Below are 14,598 nucleotides of genomic sequence, written 5' to 3'. Positions count from 1 at the left end.
TTTACCCACAGTGTTAAGATTGCGTATATCCTTGGTAAAGTTAGTTAATTCCTATGGATCTCCATTTCTTCCACTATAAAATAGGAGCCATTTCTATATCATAGACTTTTGACAATTACGTAAAACCAAGGCTGTGAAATGCCTGCCAATAATGGAGTTTTCAATTATTGCCCGTCTCTCTCTCTCTCTCTCTCTGTTTATCTATCTCTATATTTGTCTCTTTTACTTAATTTATGGCTATGTCTGGAAGAGTGAGCACTTGTATGTAGGTAGAGCACTATCAGTTTAGGTGCGCATTTAAAAAATCATTTTATTAATGCTTTCGGGGTTGTCCATTTAAACATCTGGTCCTTTATCCACACATATATGCTAGGTCCCAATGACATACAATGTCTGGGTGAAAAGTGGAAAGTACATTTAATTGCCCACAGCTCAGATTCCAGATGTTTGGTGACCCATTGCAAACCCTCCCTATAAAGGTTAGCATTTCCCATATCTTTTTCAAGTGGACACATGAGTATTTGTTTTATTCTTGTGAAACAGAAGTTCCAAGCAGTGCTCAGAATGCTCTGGAACTTCCCCTCTGCATGAATATTGACTCCCTCTGAAAATAAAATCCTGTAGCAATGGTGCTATTGATGAAGCATCCTTTTTTCCTCAATCATATAGATACTGTTTTGCAGGAGGTTTGAAGGACAGTGGCCTTTGGTGCCTGGCAATGTACAGTGTTTGACTAATCAATGCTTAGTAGCTCATTAACCGCATTTGATTGAGAATTGAGTGAGTTCTGTTAATTTCAAATAGTAGGTAGATCTTACAGGTCGTGGCCTGTGGACATCTTTGACTCCAAGCCTCTGTATGGTTTTATTCCTCCTAAGATATACAGGGTGACTTCTGGAGATGTTTGCTGTTATTTCCTTCATCTTTATTCTAATGATCTGTCAGCCTGGGGTGAGCCTACAGGAAAAGGAAAACCGGTGAGTCAACCCTACGTCTGCAATATTTGCAGTGTTCACCAGGTGGGCAACCATGGTCCTATAATCATTGATTTCTGGAATGAATGTTGTTATTACAGTCGTGGAGTCCAAGTCAGTGAAAATTCAACCTCGCATTCAGTTGGGACTCCTGTACAAATTCCAGTGCTGGTTCTTCGAACTGGGCACTCTGCATGATTGCTTTCAGTTCATTTCCCTATCTGTTCAGTGAGAGTAACAATTCGGCCTGTTTTTATGAGTTACTAAACACGAAATAAGATCTTAGATATAAAATAGAGCTAAAGAAATGATACCATCTTGAATATTTCACCTCTGTTTATATGCTTGTGAATCAGAATAGCCATAAGCCATCTCACAGTTTTTGGGGAGTATTAAAATTAGATCATGTGTATAAGATCACCTGGGGAGAGACTATAGAGGCTCATTTAATTTCAGAAAGGTTTGCCTTCTGCAGACCTGTGGCATTTTTACATGGACATTGCTATTTTATTTATTATCTTTCCTTGACTTATCCAAACAGTCTTCATTTTATTTATATTGTAACATTAAGTATTTTGTGGTGCTTAGCCCTTTATTTTGTCTTTGGGGTAGTTTTGAAGCAGTAACTATTGGGGGCTGGAGGATAGCACAGCAGGTAAGCTGTTTGCCTTGCATGCGACTGACCCAGGTTCAACCCCTGAGCATCACAGGGTGTGACCCAAAAAGAAAAAAAAAGAAAGAAAAGAAACAGTAACTTTCCACACCAACTGATACCCCTCACCCCCAGTTAAAGTTTCAAGTAGAGTTATTTAATTCAAATTCTTGTTGGATAATTCAATTTTGAATCATTATTGCCTTTAAATACTAGAGTACAAGAGATTTCTTTTTGGTAACAGTTCAGAAGGGGACAGGCATTTTTATAAGCAATTAATTCATAACTTGTATTTAAAGCAAATACAATTTTGAAAAATCAGAAAATTCATCTCTAATAATTAGAAGATAAAGGCAAGAGAACTATGCTAAAAGAAATCTCTGCAGAGATGCTCTTAATTATAAAAGCTTATCATTGTAATCCTTTTTGAAAATGAACAAAGAGTCTTGATGTTTGATGAACTTATCAAATAAGACAGACCAGCGAAGAGGCAAATTTGAAGTCAAGGCAAAGAGAACCAATTAAAGACTTTACAAAGTGCTGAAGTAGGAAATCACGAGGTCTTTGTGTTTAAAGCCGGTGTATTTGACCCTGGCTTTGAAAACGGCAATTGACATGGTGAAATCACTTTACTGGGTTCAGATTCTGGCACTGGCATTTAATATGTATGTGTATGAACCAAGGCAAGTTGTTTGACCTATAAAAAGGGAGGGAAGTAAAAAGAATGAAATGCAAGTAAAGTAACCAAAACAATGCCTGAACTTAGAATCCAGTGTTGTAAGTGCAATAGCTGATTATTATTGTCATTAGAGGTATTACCTATGCTGAGTGTTGACAAAAATTAGAACAAATTAACATGGACCCTCTAGATCAGTGAGTAATTTTAAACTAAAAAAAATGTGAGATAAAATTAACTTAAAATTATTTGTATTTATTTTATGAGTCCATGTTTATCCTTCTGTTTATAAAAAAGCTTTTTGAGAAATGAAGTTATATAATAATACAAATTATACAAATAATACTTAAGCAGATTTCATTTTAAAACTGAAAAGAAAATGTAGATTGTTTTAATTTCTTGAGATTTTTCTGATGTCACAGCACATGATTTAACTTGGTGAATATTCCATGTGCATTCAAAATTCTACCATTTTGGGGGAAGTACTAAGTCATTCAGTCAAATTGATTGTTCATGTTGCTCAAGTTTTCTCATCTCCATTCTATAATGGAGGCTGGGATGTTACAATCTTCAACTGTATTTGGATTTGTCAATTTTTATTCTTTCAGTTTTATTATCAGCTTGAAATCTGTTATTAAATATCTATCTATCAATCACCAACAACTAGGAATGTTACGTCTTCTTGATGATTTTACCCTTTATCACTATGAAAGCCTCTCATTATCCTTGGCAATCACCCGATTCTGCAGTCTAGTGTGAATAAAACTAGACATTCTCTCTTATGATTAGTGCTTGCATGGCAAATTTTTCAAATATTTTATTTTGCCTAATCTGACTCTTCATTTTTAAAAAGTATGCTTCACGTAGAAGAGTAGAAAGATGAATCTTGCTGTATTATCTGGTCTAATAATAATTTATTTAATCATAGTATTTATAACTACATAAAATTTAATGATTGATATGCTTGGATCTGAGCCTACCATTTTGATATTTGCTTTCCACTATTTCCATCTGTTCTTTGTTTTTCTATTTTTTGTCATCTTTTAGATCAAATATAGTTTCTAATTCCAAGTTTATTTCTTAGCTATTCTGTTTATGTTTATTTTGGTTATTATTACAAAATTGATAACATATGTTATGAACTTATTAAAGCCTAGTTTCAAATAATTTCATATCACTTTAGATAAATTTTTTATTCTGTCTGAATAAATCCCTTGGACATTTCCTGTAGTTCAAAATAAATTTTGGTTATAAAGCCTCTATTTTTTGTTGGCCTGAGGAAAGCTTTCATTTCCTCTTGATTTTGTAGCTAATTTTGTTGAGCATAAAGTTTCTCTGGAACTGCATATGGTTTCCTGAGCAATGCCAAGAGTGAGCCCTGAGCACAGAACCAGGAGTTGCCCTTGACCATGGTCAGTGTGGTAAACAAACAAAATAACAATAAACACCATTTTGATAAAAAGGATTAATATATTTTTGGAGTTAACATGCCCAAAAGATTAGATAATATTTTCACGTACCATTTCCACTGGTGAAGAGTAAACAAAATTCCATAGGGAATTCCACATGAGTTAGGACCTCAAATAGAGAATAATCACAATAATGCATCAGACACACAGTCCATACTTTTCCTCCATGTCCTTGTTCACTCCTCTTTGTGCTCATTCAAACATGGTCTGGGTATGCTAGTGTTCAGTGGCTGAACAAACTGGTCATATGCTTACCCTCATTACAGTGAAATGACACAATCAGTTAGTGCTTCAGTAGCCATTAAGCGGAATTGGATTTTGGTCTGTGTGGTAACAAAGAAAACACAGAGGGAGGGATCTTGCAAAGGGGTGAGGGGAGATTATCTGTTTTCTAGTGATAAAACATATCCTGGTAGATGAATGCTCCAATTCAGAGGAGGTATTGGAAGAAAGTAGAGTGGACTGTGCTGGTCCTATGTCACAACATTAATGTGGGTGAGAGATTGTGGTGCCATATAGGAGAATGGGGACAATGAGGATGTGTAGAAGGGAAGTTATTTGAGATTTGTTTTAAAGAATAGTGACAGAAATTTCCAAAGAACTGGAGATGGTGGTAAGTCATACCTACTGCTCAATGTTCTTGAGTGTATGGGTGTCATGATATTTTCACTAAAATCAAGTGAGGGGCTGGCAAAAAGGAGAAAATTAAAGGTGTATATTCGAAGCCATTCATGTTGCTATACCTTAGAGGTATCTAACAAAGACATTAAATAGGACAGTTGGAGAAACAAAACAGGATTTCATAGGCATAGTCTAGGCAGATCTGAGTTTAGGAGGCATTGACAAAGATGTATGGGATTGAAGAAACAGAAATCAAAACTCCTTAATGGTAATAAAAACAGAGCAAAGCAGAAAGGTGAGACTGCACCCTGAGAAATACCAGTTATTAGTGGAGTCAAAGAGATCCAGCTACAGAGGTGGGAATGAGAAATTCAAGAAAAGAAAGATTTCAAGAAGGAAATGGTAGTTAGTCAGGAGAAGACCAAACCTTAACATGGTCCACTAGATTTAGCAACATGGCAGCCACTGGAGATTTAGCACTTGCAAAAAGAAATTTAAAATACCTCAGTATCTTGATCTAATTTTCATGTCATTTAATGGAACTGGTTCAAGAAAAGATAATTAGTGGCAATCAGCCTTGAATATATGCAGAGCCAATTTATTAGACTTGTCCCCCTGGCAATAAAGAGAGTTAGGCCTTTTGACCTCTAGCCTAGGATTGGAAGCTAATTAATTATTTTGTGCTATAAACTGCTGAGGTGCCCACATTCAGGGATCAAGTCTCTGACCTGCAGGTTACATGCTCAACTCCAGGTTTTTGAGCCTTTCCCCAATATGCCACTCTATTTAGAAAGGCGTATGGGAAATAAATAGCTCACAGATCCAAAATTCTGTACAGAATAAATATTCAATACATTATTATTATTTTCTCTTTTTGTGCAGGAGATGCAGGTTTGATGACATGTCTGAGGTTACGAAGTTTTAGGAGAAGAAACCAATGTGTATGATAGGTTAGTGCTCAGGTCTTAACATATATGATCTCATTCTATATTTCAAACAGTGTCACAAATTATTGTTATTATTATTATTATACAGGATTTTTGCTTTCAATTCAGTCAACAGCACATACTGCATCCAAATGCACATTCAGTGGGCCCTGAGCACATAGTGAGTCAAGAACTATAAAAACTATACATAAAAACATATAATTTTCAGCTACCTGAAAAAATAAAAGCCTAAATGATCCTCGGTCAAAAATACTGGGGAACTACTGGGTGACCTAAAATGTAGAATTTGTCTGAGCTTGGTGGAGATTATTGGGTATGTTCATCTTCAAGATTAGAAAGCTGTGTGCCATTTAAATGAACTTTACCATATAGCTTCGAGGCTCTTATTTCTCTATCTCTGTGCATAACTGAGATACTGTTACTCTCCAAAGTATACCTAAAAATACTGCATAATATCCTTGTGGTGATTCTCCAAACTAAAAATCAGATCATTTAAGAAATAGCTCAGAATTGCAAGCAAGTATCTTTAGATGCAAACTAAAGATTAGAATAAATGGTTCCTAATCTCTTAAATATCTTGTGTTTGAGTAGATTTTTTTTCATAGCTGGGAGACACTTTAAAATTATTTGCTTTGATTTACTAATGGTTTCTAGGCCACACATTTAGAAATGGTTTCTTTTTTTTTTACCCTTTTAAAAAAATTTTAATTAGTGAGTCACAGTGAGGGTACAATTACAGATTCAAACATTTCGTGTTTGATTTTTCCTCATGCAGTGTTCGGGAGCCCATCCCTCCACCAGTATTCTCCACCACCAATGAACCCAGTAACCCTCCCACTCCCCAACCCCATCCCCCCACCCTGCCTCTGTGGCAGGGCATTCCAATTTGTTCTCTCTCTCTTCTTTTGGGTATTGTTGTCTGCAATAGGGGTATTGAGTGGCCATCATGTTCGGACACTAGTCCACTTTCAGTGCGCATTTCCCTTACCACTTGGGATCTCCACTCACAATTTACTTGGTGGGTGTTCCCTTCTTCGTTTGGTATGACTTTCCCCCAGCGTGTGAGGCAAAGTTCCAAGCTATGGAGTCAACCTCCTGGCATTGTATACTACTATAGAAATGGTTTCTTAAGTAATTGAAATACTGATAGTTTGTTTAGAAACTCAATTGGCTGTATGTTGTCAAAAGCTTTAGGGTCACTTGTATCCTTTAACTAAGTTAACTCCACTCTATAGGATAGATCTTGAGTAAATAGCTATAATATGAAAAAACTGAGCATTAAATAATTTAATGGACTTATATAAGTACATAAGAAGGTTAACGGAAATAGTTTACCATTCTTCTGTATTAAGTAGAAAAAACTATAGAAAATAACATTCAGTCTACCTTGATCTATGCTATGAAAATACAAAGAAACTATAACAAGCTATTAATAATAGTAAGATATAGGGTAATGTTTTATGTTCTTTAAAATGATAATTCTTGCTTTTTAAATAAAAGTAAACTATACTGTTCATTAGATTGATAGGAGAAAATTCTGATCCTATTGATATTGGCTAAAAGGTTGGAGCCTTATAATGCCTTAATAAATGGTCCTGGTAAGACTGCTGTACTCTTGCTTCAGTGATAGCATTACTGTGTGTGCTTCTGTCTAGACATCATGTCACAAAGCTTTTAAAACTATAGTCACACAACACTGTTCTGTCTAAGCCTTTGCTTCCAACCATTAATAGTGTTTTCTTCCATTTGACATCCTAATGTAGCCTCCCTGAGCTTACAATGACATTATCTTGACAATTCTCTAGCGAAATGTAGAACTAATGCTGCACTTTCTGTTCTCAAACCTTCACCCTTTATCTGCCCTCCTACTGTTTGATCATTAGAACTCATATTATTATCCATGTTCCCATAATTCAAGCATTGATTATTAGGAAAATATATAAAATAATACACATGGACCAAACATTGATCATTTGTATGTAAATTTGGTTCAAGTAAATCTCTAAATAATGTTACTCTAGTTCCCATAAACTGTTTTCATTCTTCCATTTACTTCTTGCTTCCTACTTTCCTCTTTCTATCCCTTTGCCACCTTCTTTTTCCCCCTTCCTTTTTTCTTTCACTTTCTAAATATTTACTGAGCAGTTTCCTTGAGTCTGACACCATGATAGGTGCTGAGAATTTAGTAGCAAGCATAAAAACACATATTGCCTGTTTTCAAAGAGCTCATAACCTGAAAATATAATTATACAGATCATACAAGTGTCATAATTGTTGAGAAAAATGTAGAGAAGTTGACCAAACCACATGAAGGAAGTATCTAACCAGTTTGGGGATCAGAAAATGTTTTCCTAAGACACTGATATTTATGATGAGAAAAAAAGAAACCAAGTAGTTAACCAAGTGAAGAGGTCAGTAGTTGGATTCATTCCAGATTTAGGTTTTACAGAAAGGTATGATTAAGAAAACAGTACGGTTGAGAAATGCTGGATACAGTTAAAATGTTGGGTCATGAAACCCAAACTGGTTATCAAGAATAACTAAGCGAGAAGGGAGGGGGTCTTACTATTAGAGAAAAAGCTTCGGTGTCAAAGGAGGCCCAGTGAGGTCTAATAAAAGTGCAGTAGGAATCTGCACTTCCAGATTCAAGTAAAATTCACAAAATAGAAGAGGCTATAGAGTCTCTGCAAATACTACTCACCAGTGGCTCAGGCTTTAGCAATTTGGAGGAGGAGCTGGTTCAGAGAATTAGGAGGTCCAGCACGTGACATGGAAAATAGGATGAATTAAAGGTCATCTGAGATGAAGAAAAGGTGAAATTGAGAAAGCAGAGTGTTGGACGACTCTGAGTCTTCCCTGAAAATGAAAGGGACTGAGTAGAGAAAAACTGTGAGCTGAGCACTGGCGTTTCCCTTCTCTGAAGGGAAAGATGAGCGTGTGTTATCTGCTAGCTTAAGTTTATAGATTAGAGTTTGCAGGACCTCAGGGAATCCCCAAGATCTTTGCAGGCAGAAAGATCCATTGATCCAAAAACTAATTTCACAATAATACTATACATATTATTTGCCCTTCCTACTGGGTTTATAGTTGCACTGGTGGTGCAAAAGGAATGGTGGATGAAGCGATGGCTGTGGCCTTGGTACAAACCAAGCAAGTGGCACCAAATGCAGAGGAAGGAAATAAAATTATACCGAAGGTAGTCCTTCTTGATATAGTAAATATAGCTAATTCTATTAAAACTCAACCATGTAATACCTGTTATTTAAATAGTCTCTCTGACAAAATGAGGAGGGTGTGTGAAGAGTTGCTGTCACACTGAAGAATGGTGACTGCCTTGAGAAAAAGCAATCACTCTGATTTTAAGTCAAGAAGTCACATTTTACTCAACAGGATGACTGCCAGATAAACTACTATTATTCAGGCTACGATATATGGCAGATATTGCCTCAAAAATGAACAGAGCATGTCTCACTTTAAGGAAAATTAATAGTATTACTTGTTACCAAGGGTATTACTTGTTACCAATGACCAAAAAAAGTAAAATAAAAAAGGAGCGAGAAAAAGAGACATTTCAAGTGAAAAAAATCAAGATTTTGGAAAACATACTCATCAGCAGGAGCACAATTAGAGTATGGGTGACATTAATGCACTGTAGCACTCTCATCCCATTGTTCATTGATTTGCTGGAGTGGGCACCAGCAACTTCTCCATTGTGAGACTTGTTGTTACTGTTTTGGCACATCAAATACGCCGTGGGTAGCTTGCCAGGCTCTGTTGTGTGGGTAGGATACTCTCGGTAGCTTGCCGGGCTCTCCGAGAGGGATGGAGGAATCAAACCCGGGTCTGCCGAGTGCAAGGCCGACACCCTACCCGCTGCACTATTGCTCCAGTCCAATAAGTCTGATTTTTAAAAAATTTATAGTAGGGTAGGATGTACTGACATTTTTAAGGTTGTCATATTCAATTTATCACTTTCCCAATAGGGCTGGAGCGATAGCACAGAGGTTGGGCGTTCGCCTTTCACGCGGCCGACCCGAATTCGATTCCTCCGCCCCTCTCAGAGAGCCCGGCTAGCTACTAAGAGTATCGAACCCGTGCGGCAGAGCCTGGCAAGCTACCTGTGCATGTTGGATATGCCAAAAAACAGTAACAATAAGTCTCTAAATGAGAGACGTTACTGGTGCCTGCTCAAACAAATCGATGAGCAACGGGATGACAGTGACTTTCCCAATACCTGATGTTACAAAAGGGCTTATGTATAGATAGCAGAGCCCTTCAAAATATGCACTCATCTATGACATATAGAATAACAGAGTGGGAGACTAACACCCAAGAATTGTAGAAACAACTACCAGGAGGTTGACTCCATGGCTAGGAGGCTGGCCTCACATTCTGGGGAAAGGGCAACTCAGAGAAGGGATCACCAACTATAATGTAGTCAAAGGCCATGTGGGAGAAGGGAGTTGCGGGCTGAATGAGGGCTAGAGACTGAGCACAGTGGCCACTCAACACCTTTATTGCAAACCACAATAGCTAATTAGAGGGATAGAACAGAAGGGAATGCCCTGCCACAGTGACAGGGTGGGGTGGGGGGGAGATGGGATTGGGGAGGATGGGAGGGATGCTGAGTTTACTGGTGGTGGAATATGGGCACTGGTGAAGGGATGGGTTCCCGAACTTAGTATGGGGGAAGCATAAGCACAGATGTGTATAAATCCGTAACTGTACCCTCATGGTGATTCATTAATTAAAAATAAATAAATTTATTAAAAAAATATACATAGATCAAGGGTTAAATTTTCTTCTTGATCTTGAATAAAGAGGCAGAAATGAGAATCTAGCCATCTTCTACAAAAGCAAATGTGATAGAGTTTTGCAAAAAAATAATATTCTTCCACTCATTTACTTTCTTGGAAGTGTGTTTTCTAATAAAATTAAGTCATGGGTGGTAATGTAATTGTTTTGTTGACATAATTTAAACAAATGCTCGTCTAAAATTTTCTGTTTTATTTTGAAGTTCAAGAATATGGATAGAGTTAGCCCATTTATTCAAAGATGCATGGAAGCTTCAATAACACATTCACATCTAGAAGGATGCTGGAGCAAATGGCTGGGGGCCATATCAAAGATAACTACCCCTTTCTTCACTATTCTTCAGTTCCTGAGTTTCTGTCTGAAAGTCATCATCCATCACAAGGAATTCCACTCATTGCAGAATTAGCATGAGATTGGGCGCTCCTTTTTAGGAAGATAATTGTTGCCATTCATCACAGCAGGGGTTGCCTGGCTTTCAGTGGTTTTAGCAATTGTGTGGCAATAGCCCTACCTATTTGCCCAAGGATGCCCAGGCATTGTTAAGGCAGCACAGTGCCTGTGGTATGGGAGGAGGTTCAGTCTCTGCATCAGGCAAGTGAGTAGTTGTCCACCTGACCCCGAGACCCCTGGTCATGCTCTTGAATCGCTGAGGAGGCTGCATGAAGACTCACTAGTCACTACTTTTCACTTAGGTCACCCCCCATCCCTGTCCAGGTTATAACCCTTGGTCTGTGGGCTGATCTATAGAATGAGAAAGCAGCCAATGATGAAGAACCGACATGGGCTTTGCATCAATCTGATGAGTTCAAATTCTGCCTGTCACCTCTGGAGTAGATGACTTTAGTTAAGGACATTGCATAGTATACTTAAAATTCGTTTACAGACTGGATACTCATTGTTCTCACCACCAGAGAAAAGACCAAGTTTACTTTGTGAGGTGACAGATATGTTAATTAACTTAATACTATTAAGTTAATAGTTAATTAACACAATATATACATGTACAACAAACCATTGTGTTCTATCTAAAATGGATCTCTGTAGCATTTGTAGCACTGTCCTTCCGTTGTTCACTGATTTGCTTGAGCGGGCACCAGTAATGTCTCCATTGTGAGATTTGTTGTTACTGCTTTTGGCATATTGAATATGCCACGGGTAGCTTGCCAGGCTCTGCTGTGCAGGTGGGATACTCTCGGTAGCTTGCGGGGCTCTTTGAGAGGGCCAGAGGAATTGAACCCGAGTCGTTTGCATGCAAGGCAAACGCCCTCCTCGCTGTGCTATCAATCCAGTCCACAGTGAATAAAGAGATAAATAATTATTTCACTTTGGGTGGTAACCAATTTGGATCTCATTTTTGTCAATTATGTGTAAATAAAATATGGGAAAATTTAAGCTTCTGTTCTCCTACTATTAAGACACCTTCATGTTGAAAGATCATTTTGAACTTATCATCAAGAATATGAAAAATGAGAATCATAAAATGGTTCACCATAGTGACTGGGGTTCTTCCTTTTAGGAGAGTAAGTCGAAGTGCTCAGAGCTTCACCCCCAGACCAGTCACCTGTCAACTGGGCAGCTGGGCAGAGTGGACAGATTGTTTTCCATGCCAGGACCTAAAGGTGAGCCATCTGCAGTGGGGATCATTTCCTATTTGAAGCATGTGCAAGGCATTCATACAGACACAAATAGGCAGGTGGGTGTGTTTTTATACTGCGGTGGGGAGGATGAAGCATTTGGAATCCATGGCCCCCGGGTTGAGGGAACTGTTTCTGTCTCTTCTGATTTTGTTTGTGAGGCATCACTGGGCAAGGCTGTATGTTACAGCTCATCTGCAGACCAGAAACCATCTGGACATGGGCCACAAAGCCCCATTGGGCTCTCTGGGTCCTAGCCAATCGACTCTTCCCTAATGAGGACCATCTGGAGGGACTAATGGCTTAGGAACCAAATGCCAGGCTGCCTGTGACCTCCGGGTAACTGAGACGACCCAGAACATGTCACAGAGGCAAACCCATAGAGACTTGTCTGCACAGGCTGACTCACTCAGGAATAGATGGGGGTCTGTCTTGCCACACAAACGGCTTTGTGTGGCAAAATGGTCACCAAACTCAGCGGCTTACCAGCAGAAGGGTTGCCAGGAGCATGTCTCATCTCTCTCTCACTGGGAAGAACTTTACAATTTCTGCTGGTCAGAATCACCAACTCTGGGGCTAACTACAAGCAGACTGATCTCTATTCTGTTGAATCATTGTTTTAGAATCTCTACAGTGAACATACACATTTGATGGAAGCACCCAGTAGTGGGATGCAGCCACACTCCAACTCCCTCATTTGGTATGCCCTGCCCAAGTCTTATCTACTCACATTGCTGTTGAGTTTAAGCTCTGATTTTGCAGTTCAGATTCTGGCATTACATCTTGTGTCATTTTGGATGCTTTTTAGTTTAGTTTTGTTTTGTTTGGGGGCCATTCCCAGCAATGCTCAGGGATTACTCCTGGTTCTGAGCTCAGGGTTCACTCCTGGTGTGCTCTGGGGATCATTTGGGGTGTTGGGGATTGAACTTGGGTCAGCTGCTGGCAAGGCAAGCACCCTACCCACTGTATTATTGCTCTGGCCCTACATCTCTGTAACTCTGACTCCTTATATACAAGTGGGAGGAGTAACTGCACTTACATCTTCATCTTCATCATCAGCCATGGTTTTTTTTTTAATTTTATTGGATCACTGTTGAGATAGTTACAAGCTTTCATGTTTGGGTTTCAATCACACAATGATCAAACACCCAAATAAAGAAGGCATCAGCCATGTTTAGGGTTTACTTCTGGCTTTGTGATTAGGAATCACTATTGGTGATGCTCAAGGGACCTTAGGTAGTACCAGGAAATCTAACCTAGGCTGGCTACATGCAAGGTTAGTGCCTTAGCTGCTATACTCTTTCTATCCCTATTATAATTTTTTATTATAAAGACATTGATTTCTCTCTTCTCATTTTTATTAATGCTCTCTGATGTATAATAATGTCACTAACAGTTTCATGCAACACTCACCACCAGAATGCCTTCTTCCTTTAACCAATATTGTGGGGATATCAGCACTGTTATAAGCATTACATGGGTAAGGCATATGAAGTACTCTTTTGGCATATGGCACATAGTAAGTGATCAATAAACATGAGTATGCCACTTCCCTTCCTCTTCAGCCCTAGGACCTAGCATCATACCTTCTCTTCTCTCCCTGGATTCTTCATATGGCAGTTTCATAGCCATATCTCCTTCTTCCAGAATTCTCCTGAGTTAGACTAGCTACTCAGTGGAGGTTAATGACTCATTTAAAGCCACCAGAGGAAGATGTGCCATTGAGAACAAGAGTAAAATGTTACTCAACATCAAAGCACAACATGGCTTGTTCTGCCTTTTATGTCTCTGCGAAATGCCCAAGTCAGCTAGGCTTACTCCTATTTAAAAGGATCTGGCCCTCAAGTTCTCATTTTTCTGTGCTTTTCTGTATTAGTTCTCTGAGACTGCTATAAGTAAATGGCATGAACTAGGTGCTTCTCAGACAATAGAAATGCTTTCTTGCAAAGTTCCGGAGCTCAGCTGTCTGAAATGAAACGGCCAGCAGGGCCATTCTCCTCTGCGTGTCTCTGTGTGACTGTCTGTGCTTCGTCTCTTCCAGACCCGCTGTCAGCTTGCAATTCTTTTATCTATTTTCCTTATTGAATTTAACTATGATTTAATTACACCTGACTGTGTTCAGGGGGCCTTGCGGTGTTCAGGGAGCAGGTGCGGTACCCCTTGAGCCACATCCCTGGCCCTGACAATTTTTGTCTTGGTGCTTCATTGCTCAGTGTCTGTGGTCACACTTCCCTCTTCTTCCTGCATGTCTCTCCTTTGTGTATCTGTGTAACAAATTCTTCCTTCCTTCTATGGATCCTAAAATGGTACCAAGGACCCATGGGGATCATTCAGAACAATTTCCTGATCTCAAAAACCTTATTAATATCTGTTAAAAAATCCTTTCCCCCAAAGGAGATCACATTTGCACCATTTAAGGATTAGTACTTGACTTCTTTGCCTGGCTGTTATTCAATCTACTAGTCATCTGAATCTACAACTTTTCTCCTGGGGTACAGTTGAAATAGCAGACTGCACAAGTGAATGATTTACTGTGGAAACCAACAGTTGAAATACTTCCTTAGCTACTCAGAAAGATGTATGTGTCTTTAGCACAATCCTTTAAATAATTAAATCTTGTTAATTATGTGAAAGACACCCCCTTCCTGCTCACCTCATTTCTTACTATTGATATGTTTCATCCTTTCAAAATCACCCAAATAAAGATGTGAGTTTCTAGATAGAAACATTATCTGCTAGCTAGAAAAGAAAATTATGTCTTGATGATTCCAAGCACAGGCAACAGCACGGAGAAGTCCCTAAGGGAGAGA

At 38.7% G+C, this 14,598-nt stretch overlaps 1 protein-coding gene across 1 annotated transcript in view; it reads left to right on the top strand.

Moving 5' to 3' along the window:
• The first annotated feature begins 839 nt into the window (after window positions 1-839).
• The window catches only part of C8A (complement C8 alpha chain), a 57,840-nt gene continuing 44,081 nt past the window's right edge, over window positions 840-14,598 (top strand). The window contains exons 1-2 of the mRNA XM_055140143.1: window positions 840-977; window positions 11,671-11,773. Of these exons, the coding sequence (XP_054996118.1) occupies window positions 901-977; window positions 11,671-11,773 (180 nt within the window). The 5' untranslated portion in view covers window positions 840-900. The remainder of the gene's footprint in view (window positions 978-11,670; window positions 11,774-14,598) is intronic.

The sequence above is a fragment of the Sorex araneus genome, chromosome 5, assembly GCF_027595985.1.
Source record: "Sorex araneus isolate mSorAra2 chromosome 5, mSorAra2.pri, whole genome shotgun sequence".
NCBI classification, from domain to species: domain Eukaryota; kingdom Metazoa; phylum Chordata; class Mammalia; order Eulipotyphla; family Soricidae; genus Sorex; species Sorex araneus.
This window is presented reverse-complemented; position numbering and strand designations above follow the sequence as displayed.